Source organism: Frankliniella occidentalis, unplaced genomic scaffold (assembly GCF_000697945.3).
Source record: "Frankliniella occidentalis isolate FOCC.00 unplaced genomic scaffold, Focc_3.1 Scaffold170, whole genome shotgun sequence".
Classification (NCBI taxonomy): Eukaryota; Metazoa; Arthropoda; class Insecta; order Thysanoptera; family Thripidae; genus Frankliniella; species Frankliniella occidentalis.
The window spans coordinates 459,191-476,993 of record NW_026267296.1 but is presented as its reverse complement, the minus strand read 5'-3'; the positions used below and the strand labels follow the sequence as shown (position 1 = coordinate 476,993).

Sequence of the window (17,803 nt, the reverse complement as noted above, 5' to 3'; positions counted from 1 at the left end):
AGTGTTGATGTTGGCAGCATAAATAGAGCCTTTTAGAAGGAATGTATGTAACTTTCACGGTTCACGTTTGCGTTTGCTTGAAAATCCAAACAAGACAGCACAACAGCTTTCTGCTTATTTGTTTGTTATCAGCTGAGCTGATGTGAACATTCTTCTCAGCAAAAATGTGAAAATATATCGTGAATTCGTGACAAGGCTATTGGCTCTGTCACTGAGTTTAAGAAACCCAATTTTATTGTCTTGTCAACTGTTTGTAAGATGTCTTGCATATTTTAACAACAATAACTCATAGACTCGGGTTGACCCAAAATTACACATCTCTAACAATTTTTTACTTTCCCTTTGTCGGTCTAGATTTTAGCCAACTTTGTTAAAATTTCATGAAAATGAAATGTTTTCAAGAGCAAATGATGCTGCCAGTCTATCAGAGAGTAATAATAGTTCAGTGGACTGGGAATGTGACGCAGAGTCACGCAGTTGGTCTAGTTCAGCAAGCTGGTCAGATGATGTTGAAGGAGAAGCTACTGGACGTTTATGGCAACAACTGGACGACATTGATAGTGTCTTGTATGGCGAGGCCTCACCCAAAATTTTGCCTCTTACCCTGCGGCAAGAGGTGGCACAATGGCGAGCGACCTTCCCTCATCTCCGAATTTGTGGAACAAAACCACCTATGGGGCCACCACCTACCGAAAAAGAGGAGGGGCAAGAAGAAGTTTATGCCTCTCATGGGGAGTACTCAGAAGAGTGTGATGAAAGGTATAACTCTGACCAGAAGGAACTACAAGAACAATTAAAAAGTCAGGTGATGCAAAAATTATTCTTGAAAGTACAACCTGAGATAATTGCTGGTCTTCAAGCAAAATCTATTAAGGATAGTGTCCCGTCTGTCAGTTCTGTTCGAGAACCACTTTTAACTCATCGCCAGTCTGCACGCAAGGATAGTATTCGGAAACAGACAGCTACTCATGAATCTAATTTAGGAAGCATTTTAAGAGTATCACCATTGCCTAGGCGAGTCACTGTGTCTAGAGGTAATATTCAATCATCAAGATCCAGTGTTGTTTTACCACCTATTGAACCTATGAAAGGATCCTCGGCAGCTCCCCTGACAGTGCTTGGTCGTCAGACTCGTCTTGTTCAACCCAAGAGCAAGATCACTCGTTAGAAAAGTTCACAAGGATCGATAGCCATATTTTGCATTCTCTAAGATGGGATGCTGTGATCTAGTCTCCATTTAATATTGCTTTAAAATTTTTTCTAGATTTAATCCAATTGTGTGATGAGGTAAAAGCATTAAACATTTGTAAAATTCAAAATGATTTATTTAATTACATAGAAAGACCAAATGGGGAAGACTCAGCAAATGGAAATAAAAATGAAGCACTTGTTTTCAAGCATAATTGATGTAACAAAATTTAGAGCATATATCACGATTCTTACAGAGACCATCGCTCCGCCTATCCCTTAACATTTAATAACAGTCTTTAACTTTAGCTAAATAAAAAGACTCTTCATTTTACAATAAATAAGTAACAGGGCAGGCCTGCTGTGATGTCACGCCAGCGTGGCACTCATCTCCACGCTCATACATTTACATTATATACAACTTTCATTTACAAGGAATTGCTGAAAAATGCTCTTAGAGCTAATAGCATACACAACCATCTTGTTTGTACCACAAAAGATTTCAATAAATTTAGTTACTGTAGTGCATTTACGATATGTCACTGCACAAGTACAACCAAAATGATAAAGACTTTTCATATTTAAGCATTATGAGTATCAAAGTTACTTTCTTACAGTGATCATCTTGAAATGTACAAAATTCTAAAACCTAAGTAATTGGCTCACAATAGCACATTGCACTCAACACAAATACATACATTATGTACAGGGCACTAACACATTCACACACTGGGTTTTTAAAAAAGCCAGCTAATTAAGGCCAACTTATCATGATGCATACATGCGATTAATTTCATGCTGATATCTTTCTTGAATATCTTTACGTTTCAATTTAAAGGCAGCAGTTACTAATCCCATATCCGGTGACCAAACTTCAGTGCATAGCTTAACAGCAGCTGGCACCTCAAACTTCTCCAATTTACCTAAAAAAAAATAAAAAATGAAAGTATTAGATACAGTACAAATAACAGACAATCTAACAGAATAATACAGTAAGCTATGCTTACATTTTTTGGCATGTTCTCCCAACTCCCGAAGTACTGCCTTCTCCACATTGGGGTTGGAGCACAAATCCTCGAAGGTGGCACCAGTGAGGCCAAGAGTATTACCCAAATTAACAAGATGAGGGTGGTTGGGCACAACAAGAGCAACAGTGTAGTGCTTGGTAGGGTCTCCATAAACACAGATGTTCTCCACAAGCGGGCATGTCTTGAGTTGAGATTCAACCTTTCCTAAAGAAACATACTCTCCAAGCTGCAGTTTGACTAGATCCTTCTTGCGATCTGGAAAAATAGTAAGTCAGTAACAATGATGGACACAGCTGATAAGAGAATGGGAGAATGGGCAAACTTACCAATAATTTTGAAGACTCCATCAGGATGACATTCACCAATGTCACCAGTCTTGAACCATCTCTTGCCATCCTCCTCAAAGAAATCTTCTCTGGTTTTATCAGGCATCTTGTAATAACCTGGTGAAATGTTGTCACCACCAATGATTATTTCTCCTCTGGGGTAAGGCTTGTCAGTCACTCTGTAGTTTCCTTCATCCCAATCAACAAGTCTGATGTCTGTGACTGTGGTAGGGTTGCCAACTCGGCCAAGTGACCTATCACACACTGAAAGAAAACATTTTAGTACAAAAGCACAAAGTATTAAGGCAGGTAGGAAGGTACAATAAATGTAGACTTACTGTCCATCACAGTGGCACAGGAAGTAGTTTCAGTAAGTGCGTATCCTTGGAGGACAGTGGCACAAAGGCAGTTCTTGATTAGTTCATGGGTCTCTGGGGACAGCGGGGCACCACCACATAAAACATACTTGATGCGGCCACCAAGGATGGACCTGATGGGCTTGAACACAAGCCTAACAAAGAAAGAGATTAATCATTTCATTCTGAAGACTTAAATATTAATGTTTGCTCGTTTACCAACCTGTTAATTAGAGGTGTATTAAATCCTCTCCTAACCCACTTATTTTTGTATTGGCAAGCAAATTCAAAGAGAGCCTTGGAGAATCCACCCTTCTTTGATACTTTATCGTTAATACCTTTGTATATTCTGTCCAAAATTAATGGAACAGACGTCATCACAGTCGGGCAGAGAACAGACGCATCACCTTTAGTACCATGCTTGATTTTACTTGAGGAGTCAATCATGGTTAGTGGAGTAGAATAACCTGAAATATTGAATAAATGAGACTTGTGAAATGAAAACAACAGACGGGAGCGGTGAATGCACAATAGTACTTACCAATAGGAACACCATACAGTAGGCAAGCACTTTCAACAGCCTGCTCCAGAACGTGAGCAAGAGGAAGGAAGCCAAGGAACACATCCTCCTCATTGATATCAACACAATCAGAGAAGGCACGAAGGGTAGCCATCATATTTCGGTGAGTAAGAATAACTCCTTTGGGCACTCCCGTAGAACCACTGGTGTACATAATAATGGCTGTGTCATCTTGGGTAGGAGGGACAGCAACAACCTTACTGGCTGACTCTTCACCCATTTTGATAACTTCATCAAAGCTGACAATTTTGACACCTTCCTTGAAACCATTAGTATCAGTGTGCTTCAACTGATCTCGCATATAAATGATGGTGTTAACTTTAGGGCACATTGACAGAATCTTCTTGAACTTGGGCAACAAGTCATGACTAGTGATGAGCATGGTAACTTCTGTTTCATTAATACCATGAGCAATGGCCTCATCTCCCAAAGTGGAATAGATTGTGACAACTGAAAAGAAGATTTAAATATTAAAATTCAACCGATAAAGATAAAAAGTTCAACAATTTGTTCAAGACTTACTCGGAATGTTTTGCTTAAAACAACCATGAGCAGCTACCATCCATTCTTCACGAGTCTCAGCAAACAGAACAATACTGCTACGTGGTTCCTGACCCAAAATGCGGAGCCCACAACCAAAACCAGTAGATTCCTGATCGACTTGGGTATAACTCTTCCAGTGATAGTCTCCAAGAACATACTAAAACAAGGAAGTTAAGAGTTAAAACATAGAAGGGAAAATGAACTCGTTTGTATGCTGCAAGTGATGTTTACCTTCTTAAACAGCCTTCCATCTTTTTGTTTCTCATCTTCCTCTGCTATGATCTGTCTTGTGCCAAGGCAACGACGAGTGTGGTAACGTTTAGCCAAATACCGGACCAATAAATCCATAGTATTTATCTCTTCACGTAGCAAGGTAAGATGAATGTTGTGAGGAGGCAGGACACTTCTGTATGTGATGGATTTGCTCTCCTTTGAGACTGACACAGCCTGGAAAAAACAAAAAGCACCATTAAGCCACCGGATGATAACTAATTACAAGAGCAAGAGTTTTCTACATTTTATAGGTGATACGAATTATGGAAATACCCAGTATGCATTGACTCCATTTTTTCTTAGGAAAAAGTATTTTCCCCATGTGAACTTCCCCGACAGTTCTAGGACGTTCCTAATTCCTTATCCGCGCATATCGTAAGTGTAATCCAGCTCTAACAGGTGCTGCTGATGGCACGTGAAGCCTGCACTCGGGTGCTATCTCGGGTCCACCTGAGTAAGCCTTATCACTGCCAGCAACAGACAAATACTGATCCCAATTTAATGACTAGGGACAAAGTTTACTTTCCCCCATGCCATTCTAATTCTGATAAGGCTCGGGTGGACAGGCAAGCCGAGCACGCCATTGAGCTCGAGTGGAAGTGAAACGAGAGATTCAAAATGCACAAATACTTTGAGGACAAGTGGTTACAAAATTAAAGAGGAGTCAAATGTGCACTACAAGAAGCCTCTCACATCTCGGCCCAGTCCCTCCTTTCGAGCGAAGGACAAACCGGTTCCACTACCTCTACCAGGGGCCAAGCCCAGGCCCCCCGTCCGCTCTCCCCTGGCCCAGACTTCAAGCTCCAATGTTTTCCACCAAAACCCTCGAGGGGACTTAAGGCGGTCCCGGACTTTCATATCCGATATACGGATCTCGGATACAATACCCCAAATTCGAATGAATTGCTCACTTTGTTGCAGCCAAAGTAAGATTTTTTGGAGGACTGTACCCGAGACCGGAACCGGAAATCAGAAAGTCCGGAAGTTTCGTAACGCGCCTGGCGGCGGCGTGCGCGTACGGGGCGCCGCGCGGGTAGGCACCCCCGCCGCGCACCGGAGCCAGCGGGCTGCCCACCCGCGCCCAGTCCGGGGGTCCGGGGCCACGGCGGCCGCCTGCTTTGTTTACCTCCCAACGCCCGGCCGGGGCGGCCGGGGTCCAAGGTGACTGGGACCCCACCAGCAGCGCCGCCCGCAAGGACACGGCGCCAGGCCGTTGTGATACAGTCGATAATTTGACGGGAAAATCGCCTCATTCGGCAGCAGCGGCAGAACGGACGCCACTGCCCCCCCCCCGCCCCCCCCACACACACACACCACCGGCAGGACTCCCGCAGGAGCTGCAATTAGCAGGCAGAGGACGGCCGGACAACGACTGCACGCCCACCCGGCGGCAAGGTCAGGAAGCGCGGCAAAACGGGCTCAGCTGGTCAAATCGCAAACTTGGAGCGGGGAGGGAGAGGGGAGGCTGCCATACTAATGGTCAACAGGCCCGCGGCCGGCCGACCGCCTCGCGGCGGCACAGGACCTCGCGCCGACATGATCCAGGGACGGGTTCCAGCAGGTTCCGCCGGGTTCCAACGCCCCCGGCCCCCGGGCACTGTCCCTGCTGGAGGAGACCAATGTCCCCGTGCCTGCCGCGGGTGGGCGCAGGGGTGAGCCCCCCCCCCTCCCCACCATTCCAACCCTTTTCTGATCCCGCACGAAAAATAACCGCCTACCAGTGCGAAAGATAAGATTAAAGCGCGTTCAAACACGATAGCAAATAATCGGGAAATAAAAAAGTCGGGCCTCTTCCGCGTTGATGCGCACAACAGAGATGAACGCCGAGCGTCATCGCGAACATGATGCGGGGCCGCCCCGGAGGCGGTCACTGGTCATGAACGCCAGTGGGGGAAGGGGGCAGGTAGGGGAAGGGGGTGGGGTGGGGTGGGCCCGCCCAAAGGCGAGGCGCTCCGACCTTTACGCCTCGCTCGCCTGGCGCGTTGCGACACAAGCCGGGTTGACGCTTACACTTGATAGGAATGGATCATGAAAGTACAGCGATAAAAATGATAAAAAAACAACAAAAACTAGGCCGCGCCTCTCCCTACATGCGACTTCAGTTTCGGACTTTGTTTACCCCGCATGGCGTGTGTCACGCGGCAGCGCGTCAATCTCGCTGTTCTTCACGATGAAGGAAAAAACTCTTCATCGCGCTTTTTCTTCCAGGATGCAAAGTGCACGCGGCGTCGTCGCTCCGCGGCCAACAGAAAGCCCTCCCTCCCCTCCCCTCCCTTCCGCGGATCCGACAAGATCCGAGTCGCCGGGCCAGATTGGCAGCCGAGCTGCTCTTCAAGGAGAAAGGAGGCGCCCCGCCAGAGGCGCAGCAAAAGCAGAGCCGCGGGCGTGCCGCCGACCACTGGTACCACTGGTACCCGCCGGGCCGGTTCGGGCCGCGGCCACCTGCCTCCCCGCCCCGTCACCGCAACGACACGCCCGGTGCAAAGATGAACGCGAGAACGTCAGTCACGCCACCAACTGCCCCCCCCCCCTCCCCACCAAAGTTGGCTGTATTTATATTGCGTGGGTATTTGCTTCCATGAGCTCGGCAGACTGGGCGGGCCGCGAACAGAAGGGGAGGGGGTGAGCTAGCCCAGCGCCCGCGTAGGGGGTGGTGGCTGCTGGAGGATCCCGGGAGAGAGGGGAGGGGGAGAAATTGATTCCCAGGAAACTGAGCCCTGCCCTCTCCTCTCGGGCGTCCTCAGATTCCTCGACCGCGACGTGGACATGACGCACAAGCGCCCCACCACCCCCCTCGTTACAAGTAAACAATTGGCGCACGCGACACCAAACATTTATCATCGACAATTCTACTTCAAACAACGCAATCGGCGGGCGACATCGTATTCCCACGGCGAAAGGTCATTCCCTCACCCCCCACGGCCGTGTACCCAAGCCCCTCCCCCTACCACCCCAAAAAGAGAACACTTAACCCACGTCTTTGGAGGGCGGGGGGGTCGTATCTGTATGAGGGAGGATGGTGAGATTAAACAAAATTTAGAACCAAGATCAATGGGGCCCGGCCACCCAGCTCCTCTCCGGCCATACGGGCCGAGCACCCCACCAAACTGTATTGGTACAAGAACAGCTCAATCTCACGACAATTAAACCAACATCGAGCGCTGCTGCGTCGGCTCGGCCAACAGGGGGAGGGGGCTTATCACTCAAGGCTGGCCGCGGGGTCCCGTGTCACGTCCCCGCCGAGGAGCGAGCAAGAGCACCGCGGCCGGGGCTTTATCGCCCACTCCCGACTCCTCCCCCTGCCCCGCCCTCAAGGACCTACGTCACTCAACAGGTTGGGGGAGGGGGGCGCACCCCCTCGCTCACACCCCCTCCGGCGGGCCACCCTCTCCGGGAGACAGAAAGGGAGTGAGGGGCTGCTCCCTGGCCGCGTGCAAGATTCAGTGCACCCGACAGTCTCCCACTTTTTAAAGGTACTAAGGTCTTCAGACGCCCCGTCGCGCCGCACTCACCTTGGTCCTCTCCGACAGGCGCTTCTTCTCCCATGGCCGCTGCAGGATGAGGTAGAACGGGTACGTCACGATGTCGCAGAAGAAAGCCACGGCCTTGATGGCCCCGATGGCACCTCCGACCCACAAGCTGTCCGCCATGGCCTCTGCAAAGCACACCAAGACAAATTAGTCACACAAACACTAAGGCGGGGCCGGGGCCGGTCCCGCTGGGTTCCAGGGCCGGACAACAGCATACGGGCCCTGCAGGACGGGCCCGCCGGCCTGGGCGGCAGGCGCGGTAGGCGGCAGGACGAGAGGTCCCTTGCACAATTAGGGTCAGAGGCGTGGGCGGGAAGGCCGCGAGCGAGCCGCGCGTTTCATGCGGAAGCAGACCTGAGCTAGAGCAGGGGTGCAAACGGTGGTGTCCGGAGCAGCGCTGGCTCCACGCGAGTGGGGCTGGTAGCCAATGTCAGGGCCGGCGCGAACGGGCGGGCGGCGCGCGAAGCACTGGTGGAGGCAGGGCAGGGCGGCGCGGTGCACACTGGGGACCCCGGGGACCCCCGCCACAGCAGCAGCAGCAGCAGCAGCAGCAGCAGCAGGGAGGACTCGAGCGGAGCGCGGAGACGCGGCGCGAGCTACCTTCGGACCTTGGACGGAAACCGGCGTGGATCAACGTCCAAGCCATCCAATCCAAGCGCGGCCGCCACCAGCCGCCTGCCCATGGCCAGCGCGCGGCGGCCGGGAGGGGGGGGGGCAGCAATCACACGGGGCGCGCATGTCCAGCGACCCAATCGCGTGCTCCGCACTGCTCCGCCGCCGGTTCGAGTCCCCGTCCCGCCGCCACACTTTCTGACGCACGCGGCAGACGCGCCCGCCTCCACCCCATCATCACGGCCCGCCTTTAGGCCGCCGCCGCCGCCGATGCAAAGCGAGTTTTTCTTCCCCTCCTCTCCGGGGAACAACGGGCTGATTAATTCCACGACGCTCGCATCGCGAATGACAGTCGGAGCCGACACGTCAGACAAGAGGGAGGGGGAAAAGGGGGAAGAAAGGAAATGCAAGTTTCGCGCGTTCGCCTCGTCTGGCAGGACGGCTCTACCCTGCAGGACTGCGGCTCCTCCTCCCCGCTTCCTGTGCTAACAGGCACTTCCCTTTAGGAGGGGCCGACGAACGACGCACCGCCACGTCAACGCCCAGGAGCCCCTACGGCTGGCTAGCCCACGGCCCGTGGCCCGCGGTCGGGCCGGCGGGCTGCCCTGCCCCAGTCCTACTGGACCACTTCCACTCTCCAGGCTCGGGCTGGACTCCGGAAGCGGACTGACCTCGCTGGCCCGAGCACGGCATGCCGTCTACACGTGACCCGTACACGGAACGCGCGCCACAAGCCTCTCCAGCGGACACACTGCCAAGAGGAGACAAGTGCCGCACGGCGCGCAGCTCGTGGTGCACCCGCACTGACCAGAGAGGGTTTCTAAACACAGGCCTTTGCAAACGGCTGTTCGCTCACATCATGAAGAATCGGGTGTAAAAAGAGTAAAAGGATCCAGAACATTACAAACGACTTCACGAGGGACGGACCCGGTTTGAAATAGAAACCAGGGGCGCCCGCGAGCGTCCAGGAAACGGTCACACCTGCAGCCACTTTTCCGGACGCCTCTACCCTAGTTTCCCTGATTTCCCTGACGCGTGGCTACCCAGCAAATAAAGTTTCTGTAACACGAAGACTTTGTTTGAATTACGAAGGTTCCAATTCATTTGTAGGTTCGTAAGATATTGAGTGAAAATAGATCGGAAATTTAAATAAGGAAATGACCCGTCATCGCTAGGGTATGAAGTTTATGGGGGACCGGGGGGGGGGGGGGGGTCGCTATGTCCGCGTAACGTCATCTCGTACTCCTGCCCTACGTTAACCCCCCCCCCCTCCCCTCCCGTTTTTCACACTGAGCCGGCCGACACGCCACTACAGCGGCGCCGTTGCATAATCTTGCTATTCAGCCTCGATAATTCCAATTGAAGAGAGATTGACGGGAGGGGGACCCTGCTAAAGAGAAGCTCACCCGTTGATTCCAAAATGAACGGGTATGGAGCGTGGATAACCAAAGAACATTGCTAGTGACATCATATGTTATGAATGATTAATGACAGCCTTCTTGAAGAAAGGCAAAGATCTTTTTTCCCCCCCAAGATTGATTCAAGGGCTTCTTTTAATGAAGTCCAAGCCTCAACTTTGACCTAGAGTTACCAGCAGTAAGGTGGAGAGATTAAAACCAACTTGCCCAAAGGTCACTGATAAGGACTCACGAGTGTTAAGCACCTGCAACCATCAGTTATTAAAATGATAAAGCATGTGTATCAATACTAAAAGTGCAAATAACTAGTATACAATAGATGGAGCATGCATTAAAAACCAGTAGTACAATAGATTTTGAGCTAGACGGGTACGTCACTCATGAGCAATATTAATAAAATTTAGAAGCTAAAATCTGCGCAACCAGCATGCAACATTGCAACACAGTTGAAAGCAAATAACCATGACAATAACTGAATAGTCATACAATTACGTGATGAGCAATTGAATGAGTGGTCAATTCACTGAGTAGCAATCAGCGGATAGAAAGCAAAAACCATGTAGAATGCGAGTAACAGAAAATAGTACCTTCACCATTCCGCTCCATGATATGATTGGTGACCAAATAACCAGGACGAACACAGTTAGCAGAGGAACCAGCACAGACAGCTCCCACCACAACTGGTACCTATGAGATGACGTAAAATGGTAATGACTTATGCTGCACCTGCAAAGATCCATGCATGACAATGTCACATGGGGGTAAATAAACATAATTATGGAGTAGTCACATTATATGGAGGAAAGGTAATGCTCAGGTTTAGGGCATGCAAGGTTAACAAGTGCAAATCTCCAACATTAATTCATGTTCAAATGATAAAATGCCAGGCACTGCCACTGCAGGCTCGCAGGTCGGCTGGCTAGCACGAGGAGTCAAATGGGCGGTTGACAGGGCGAGTGAAGTTACTAACGCGGTCAAGAAACCTTCACCCCTTTACAAAGTGACCGAGTGCGGTACGCACAGGGGTTACACAGTCAACATTAATGTCTGGGCTGCATTCACAAACCAAAATTCACGAACACTGGTGCGGGATCGGCCCTTGTGGTCCACCGACCAGACTCTCGTCGCAAGTCGAGGTTTCTCCGCGAAAATGCAGGGGTTAAGCAGCTATGCCACACTACTGACACAGAGCTCAGGTACAGGACAGGACACTCTCTCACCTGCTGATTGCGTTGGGGATGCTGAAGTTGACTCAGCAACGCTCCGGCTCCCACTGCTCTTCTACGTGTTTCAATAAAAATAGAGCGTATTTGGAGCACGCACCTCCTCTCTCTCCGCTCACGAGCCGACCAATCAGAAGCTGCCGTCGGGGGGAGTGTGGTGGCGTGATCTGGGATCGATGGCGCTGCCTTCTCGCCCCATCAGAACAATCTTGTGTATCTTCGCGACTAGCTGTCGGCGCTACCAGCCGTGAAACAAAGTTGGAATCGGAAACAACTGGTTTGATAATATTAATTGACTAGAAAATCACAAAAAGCACCATTAAGACTTATACAAAAATGTTTTTTAAGAGAAACAAAAGGTACGTAGGTTTCTTTTAATGATATTTTTTCAGATGAGAGTGTTTTTAGGTTTTATAACCTGAAAGAAGCCGGGTGTGTCTTCACAGGATTATTTTTACCTTGTTTTTTGAGATTTCGTTGATTTGATGAATGAAATTTGAATTAAATTTACGTCAAAAGTCACAGGCTTACAACTCCATAAGCCAATTCATATCAAAACGTCGGTTGTTTCTTGAAACTTCTTACTTTTTCACGTACTGTGTCGTCTGCTACAAAGCTCCACCCAGAAAAACGGAGCTGTCAACTACTAATATTTTGCAAAAGCAAAATACGTCTAGAAAATTTGAGTTTCTTTTTTAAAAATTGCAGAAACCACATATTGATAATGTAATTACTCGTCAAAAGTACATATTAAGAGGTGAAACAATCTGTTATCTCTCTTATGCTACCTTAATACGTGTTGAACGGGTGGCTTCTTTCGCAACATTCCGCTTTTCCTTTGTCATCGAGAGGGACGCAGGGACGGGGAGGAGAAGGGGAGAGGGGTAAAGAAAATTCAAAATTGGTGTTGTTGTTTTTACTTTGGATGGATGCGACTTTCTGCTACTTTCTGCCTTAGCTGTGATCATTTCTGTGAAGACGATGGCATCAAACAATATTCCAGGATTTACACGATCAGACGAATATGAAACCCAATTGTATGGATTCAGCTCCCACGATCTGTTTCTCCACTGTAAGCTTGTAAATGTTATTCAAAACTTTGTTCTTTATTGTAGAAATTACTAATAATTCCTTTTCATACCATCTGCTACCTCAGTGAAAGACTTCCTGCTCCATGAAATGAAAACTTCTACTGAACTACTTAAAAACTTTCTGCTCGAGTTACAAAAGAGTGAAGATCATAAAGCAGCTGCGGAAAAGTCAATTGAAGCGTTTATCGCTAAATCTGAGGAAATGACAACAGTTGCTTTGGCAAACCTAGAAGTAAGTCTCTACTTGCCATCTTACACACTGTCAAGAGTCTTTCGCTAGTACTTTGTATTTTATCGCATGCTATGAATATCTGTTTCAGGAAAATGTGTCAAGTACTTTTAGTATACCACCCTATGTTCTCCTACCATCTGATAATGTTCAGAGGAAAAGTTATACTCAAGAAGATGAGTTGAAGGAGAAGGAAAAGGTTTCAAAGCTGAAATCAAGATACAGACGGGTACTGAATGCTATCACATATATTCACATTTCACTTATTTTTAAAGTAGAACAGTTTAGATGCTATATTTTCAATTTTATATTTTACAGGCAGAATTTCTGAAGCAGGTTTTACAGGAAGAGCTTGCCATGGCAAGTGAACTAGAAGGTAGTATAGAAATGGGAAGGAAAGTTATGTCTGAAATAAAAGAACTTAAAGATAGTTCTGAGAACTATGAACAGGATTCCAAAAATTTCCACAAGATTGTTCAGGATTTACTCGGTGTTGAAGTTAAAGAGGCAAGTTTGAAGCTTTCGAATGGTCCATCCTGGGCTGAAAGTGAGGACATAATGGATGAACATATATTTAATGAATATTTTAGTGGTCAATGAGCTTCTTTTAATCATTAATGTAAGTAATGCTTTTATCATAATGTGAATTTTTTAAACAATCCATCCTGGGCTGAAAGTGGAGACGTCGAACGAAACTATTATATTTTAATGAACAAGTGAGATCCTTTCAATAAATGAGACACTTTAAAATTAATATGGAGTTCATTTTAATCCATTGATTCAACAAAACAAAGTTGGAAAATAAATTACAGGTGAGGCAAGTACTTATTACATGATATTGAGTACATAGCAATAAGGAATGGGGTAAAGTAAACACAATTCAAATTATTCAGAAAACTTGGCAAAGTCAAAAATTATTTACAAAACTTAAAAAACATCTACAGAAATTGCCTACAATCTTAAATAATGATAATGAGATAATTAATTGTCGATATCACTATCAGCATCTTCAAACTGAGCTGAATCAACTTCCATAGCTTCATCTGCTGCTTGACCATTGCCATTGCTTCCTGGCTCAAAGTCTTGAGCCTCTGAAAAATAGTACCACCAGGATTGAGCCACTGTTCAGTTGCTTTGAGAAAAATAATGAGAAGGGCAGCAAGATATTCCCATCAACCAGGAACTTACCGTCATATTCAGCATCATCTTGACCATCATCTTCACCCTCCGCCTCCTCACCATCAGCATCAACAAAAATATTCTCTGGATCTGAATCAGATTGCTGATCAGGATCTGGATGTAGTGCTTGACACTGACTCATAGCTTGATACATAGCTTCTAAAGCTGCTGTATCATCAGGTAAAAATTTTAAGATTGTGTTTTGGCCATCCTCTGGGTCTTCATCACTATCTTCTTCATCTCCACTTTCTTTCTCATTATTGTAACCTGGAACTACCATTCAGACCTCAGGTGATTTATGTATGATATGTTAATAAAAACCAATTATTAAAAATAGGAAAAGTATCGCAGTTAATATACCTTCGATTGGAAGATGATTGGTATCTAACATCATGTAAAGGCATTCTACTGGTGTTCTGGAAACCGCATGGAGACTAATACCGGGATACTCCAACGTGAAGCCCTCACGGGAAGATGTGTTCACCCAAGAAACACGACTGAAACAAGAAAACATTTGAATCACACACCATGCGGCACAATGACAATACTCAGATACAAGAGCCAAATACTTTTTCTTCCCTAGATAAGCAGCCAAACACAACTGTAACTGCAAAACACCTCAAAGACACCAGAATTAACCAAACCTTTCTGAGATGTAAAGTGTTCCTTTTCCAACATTCCTGTCATTCATCAGGACGGCCGTGTTATCTTGCTGATGTCGAATCACTTCTTCAGCGTTCGGTACATAATTTGTGATAATGACCATGGTGCTGGAGATGCCTCTAACCTCACCGAATGTTAGGCCAGGTCAGGTAGTGGCTGACAATGAATGGAAATAGGGCCAGTCACGAGGACAAAGATGCACCTACAGCTAAATCAGGATAAATTGAGTGTCAATGCTCGTAAAGGTCGTAACACAAACAATCTTGTCTCTGTTGTCAAAAAGCACAAAGCACGCAGCTATCAGACAGAAATGGCGCTTCGAGCTTCAAGCTCTTCGCTGCTACCAACAACAATTTTTTAAGAAATTAAAAAAAATGGGGGGAGTTCTCGTTCAACATAAGGAAGAGTCCGTTCAAACTAGAGATGTATTATTTCGATTCATCAAGATTCTAACATATTCAGAAAGGTGTGATAAATGAAATCCTAAGGGAATTTAAGTTTTGATGGTTATCTGAAAATAATGACATGACGTCACCTTACCGGCTTTGTTTTTGTTGTTTTGTTTTTCTCTGATCAACTGTTGACAGTTGGGACAATGCACAGTTTGTAGTGTTTGTGATTTATACAGTATGTGATCACTGAATATATTTGTTAGAGTGTCTGTTTGATCATATGGCATTAAGCGATCATGTACAAAGATTGATAAAAGGCAACCTATGAATCGATTGTGAGTGTGTCATACTTGGTAAGTTAGTGTTAATTTCTCGGAATATAAAGTTCACCTTCTTGTTAACATGAGCTGTTTATCTGTTCATTATTGGGTACCTATCCATATGCCCTGTCAAGTATCGTACATTATCAAATTATATGACTCTTCAGTGCCCCAGAATTACCTGGCGTATCTCCTAAGTGTAACCAAATAATGCCTTCTGTTTGATTTCAGGTTGCTGAATGTCGACCTTGTTACATAAAAGACAATGCAATTTAAGCATAAAAGCTCCAAAAAAAACTCTAATTGCATTAATTTGACTGATTTCAATGTCTTAATTGAAATAATTTTGTGATTTCCACTTAATTAATTTTAACTGACTGGTTTTAAAATGATTCACTGTGCCATTCGAAGTTTACGAGTTCCATATGGATTTACACTTTGCAACAGATTTTTATCTCCAGTACTTCCACAAACAAGATTACTCTCAGACACAGTACATAAGAGTAAATTACTTCAACTGTACTCTACTACCAGGCAGCTGCGCAAGCCATTAGTGTCGCCTAAATGGTCCACCACTTCAAGAATTACTGCTACCTCTTCACTGCAATTAGCACACTGCAGACTTTTCCACACCTCGCAACCTAGAAAGGCTATTCCTCCTTTGGTTTGGCTGATTCTCAGACCTTTTGCCAATTTGGCTGCAGTGCTTTTTGGGCGCATATTCAGGAAAGCCTGGAAAAAACTTCCTCAGGAGAAGAGAGATAAAATAATCCTCAGACTGAAAAGGAATAGAAGTAAAGTATTAGGTATGACTTATCCAAAGTACATGTATACGTTTTTGGTGTAAAACAGTATGACAGTAGCTTTTCTTGATTTGTTATCGTGACCAGGTGCTGCTGGAGCTCTCACCTTTGGTATATTTCTATATGTTCTTGCACATTTAGAAGAGGCACCATACTCAAAGCGTAAAAGATTTATATTATTTTCGCGGCAAGATATGCGTAATCTTTGTGAGCAAGCTGAACAAGAAGTTAGTTTGTATTCTAGAGCTGACGACCTCAGTGGTAGCAGTATATAGTAGTATATAGGAATGTTTTATGATTAAAACTAAACAATTGTTTGACTTTTCAGATTTTATCTACTTCAGCATCCAAGGTTCTTCCTCATAGACACCCTCTTTCTAAGACTATTGTCCGAGTAATGGCTCAAATAATGGAATCTAATCATCAAGCAATAATTGATAGTGGAGTGACTTCATGGAATATTTATGTACTAGATGAACCAGAAATCAGTAATGCTATGGTTCTTCCAGTCAGTATCTGCTATTTTCAGCCTTTATATACAAAAAGTTATCTGCCAATTGCAAACTGAATATTTCTTTTACAGAATGGTACAGTCTTCGTTTTCTCAGGGATTGCTGATACGTGTTCTAGTGATGATCAACTGGGAGCAATTCTGGCCCATGAAGTTGCCCATGTTTTACTGAATCATCAGGTAAACAATGTGTATTGTGTATTTTCAAATCTGATCCTTTTCCAAGTTTTTAATCGAATTATTATTTTGCAGGCAGAAACACTGAGCAAAGAACACCTAAGTAGTTTTATCTTCCTATTCATCATCACTGCCATTTGGGCTGTTCTTCCTGATTTTGCTGCTTTTTTGTCTCACATATTTGCTTCCCAGACCTCACAAATTTTTATAAGTTTACCTTTTAGTAGACTTATGGAGTCTGAAGCTGATGCAGTTGGATTAAATCTAGCTGCAAAGGTAACATCTATTTACAACTTTACAGTTGCACTTTTTCTTTCTTTTGTTGTTATTATTATTATTATTAATTTTTTATTTTGTTTATCTATCTATAGGCTTGTTTGGATGTTCGTGAAGCTAGTGTTTTTTGGGCTAAAATGGCTTTGCGGGAGGAACTTGGTTGTGAAGAGGCACCGATGGAGATACTGTCTTCCCATCCATCCCATGAGAGTAGACAAAAAGCAATAGATGAACTTATCCCAGATGCCTTGAAGTTGAGGGAATCATGCAAGGTAAGTGAAAGAAAAGCAGCAATAAGCTATATTAACACTCCTTTATCATGAATAATTTTCTCATCTCTTTTTGTAACTAGTGCAAAAAACTTTCTCCGGCCGATCCTCGAATGAAGTTTGGCCTGCACAAGTTGCGTCTAAAGGAAGCTGAGAGCAAAGGCTGTTTGTCTTGTAAATCAATATTTTCCCACTACGATATATAATATTTTGTTTATGAAGAGACCAAAGTTTGTTCATAGGACTTAAAATGTTATTTTTACACCATTCGATAGATGATTTATATCTGTTATTTATTCAATATTGTTGTTAATAGATCCCTGCTCCAACATTAAGACCTGCTGACATTTTATTTTTGTTTTTAAATAGAACATCCAACTGCCTTTTTACCAGAATTCTTAATTGAGAGATCTGTGTCAGCACCGCTCCACTCGTTGGTGCTGGTGACCTCCGCGGTAATATACATTACTCCACCGACTAGACGTCGATTCTCTCTACTATGGCGTGTTCCTCAGCGCGTGGCTGGCCGCGCCGAATCGATTCTAGGACGACTGACGGTACGTCAAACAAGAAGAAAAAAACGAGAGGGGGGGTAGGGGGCGTGGCGAACATAGGCAGGTGCAGATGGAGCAGAAATTTCACGTGACATGGAATTCCTCGCCTCCGCTCCAGAACAGGGGGGGGCTAATTTAACAGACTGTCAAGGAGATGGCAGACTGTATCACTGGTGTAAATCCCATCAAGATTTTTACCATTAGGAAAATTACCATCAGCCTCAGAAAATTACGATCAGACTCGTGACGATCAGGTATTCAT

At 45.6% G+C, this 17,803-nt stretch overlaps 5 protein-coding genes across 9 annotated transcripts; 3 read left to right on the top strand and 2 right to left on the bottom strand.

Moving 5' to 3' along the window:
* The first annotated feature begins 27 nt into the window (after positions 1-27).
* Positions 28-1,319, top strand: LOC113214951 (uncharacterized). Its single transcript, XM_026434485.2, has 2 exons — positions 28-253; positions 355-1,319. Exon 2 carries the CDS (start codon positions 392-394, stop codon positions 1,166-1,168), a length of 777 nt encoding a protein of 258 aa, XP_026290270.1. The 5' UTR covers positions 28-253; positions 355-391; the 3' UTR covers positions 1,169-1,319.
* LOC113214927 (fatty acid CoA ligase Acsl3) lies at positions 1,304-11,253 on the bottom strand. 4 transcript variants are annotated; one of them, XM_052271715.1, is made up of 11 exons: positions 11,075-11,253; positions 10,442-10,580; positions 7,807-7,949; positions 4,253-4,468; positions 4,001-4,178; positions 3,440-3,928; positions 3,122-3,365; positions 2,881-3,053; positions 2,543-2,806; positions 2,196-2,471; positions 1,304-2,111 (listed from the first exon to the last, which is right to left on the bottom strand). In XM_052271715.1, exons 2-11 carry the CDS (start codon positions 10,458-10,460, stop codon positions 1,957-1,959), a joined length of 2,157 nt encoding a protein of 718 aa, XP_052127675.1. In that variant the 5' UTR covers positions 10,461-10,580; positions 11,075-11,253; the 3' UTR covers positions 1,304-1,956. The 4 variants fall into 4 exon arrangements, with proteins under 4 accessions (XP_052127675.1, XP_026290235.1, XP_026290252.1 ...); XM_026434450.2 differs by lacking the exon at positions 10,442-10,580; XM_026434467.2 differs by lacking the exons at positions 10,442-10,580; positions 11,075-11,253 and adding an exon at positions 10,921-11,068.
* Positions 11,254-11,942: 689 nt separating this feature from the next.
* On the top strand, positions 11,943-13,151 carry LOC113214961 (uncharacterized). The gene is made up of 5 exons (XM_026434507.2): positions 11,943-11,961; positions 12,036-12,149; positions 12,234-12,400; positions 12,489-12,626; positions 12,716-13,151. Exons 2-5 carry the CDS (start codon positions 12,059-12,061, stop codon positions 12,995-12,997), a joined length of 678 nt encoding a protein of 225 aa, XP_026290292.2. The 5' UTR covers positions 11,943-11,961; positions 12,036-12,058; the 3' UTR covers positions 12,998-13,151.
* Positions 13,148-14,739, bottom strand: LOC113214980 (methylosome subunit pICln). Its single transcript, XM_026434518.2, has 4 exons — positions 14,221-14,739; positions 13,937-14,073; positions 13,586-13,849; positions 13,148-13,488 (listed from the first exon to the last, which is right to left on the bottom strand). Exons 1-4 carry the CDS (start codon positions 14,340-14,342, stop codon positions 13,379-13,381), a joined length of 633 nt encoding a protein of 210 aa, XP_026290303.1. The 5' UTR covers positions 14,343-14,739; the 3' UTR covers positions 13,148-13,378.
* Positions 14,740-14,805: 66 nt separating this feature from the next.
* On the top strand, positions 14,806-17,322 carry LOC113214156 (metalloendopeptidase OMA1, mitochondrial). Of its 2 annotated transcripts, none has more exons than XM_052271719.1 (8): positions 14,806-14,984; positions 15,183-15,757; positions 15,842-15,981; positions 16,083-16,262; positions 16,338-16,445; positions 16,518-16,718; positions 16,814-16,990; positions 17,071-17,322. In XM_052271719.1, exons 2-8 carry the CDS (start codon positions 15,340-15,342, stop codon positions 17,191-17,193), a joined length of 1,347 nt encoding a protein of 448 aa, XP_052127679.1. In that variant the 5' UTR covers positions 14,806-14,984; positions 15,183-15,339; the 3' UTR covers positions 17,194-17,322. The 2 variants fall into 2 exon arrangements, with proteins under 2 accessions (XP_052127679.1, XP_052127680.1); XM_052271720.1 differs by having other exon boundaries at positions 14,808-14,966.
* Positions 17,323-17,803: the final 481 nt, after the last annotated feature.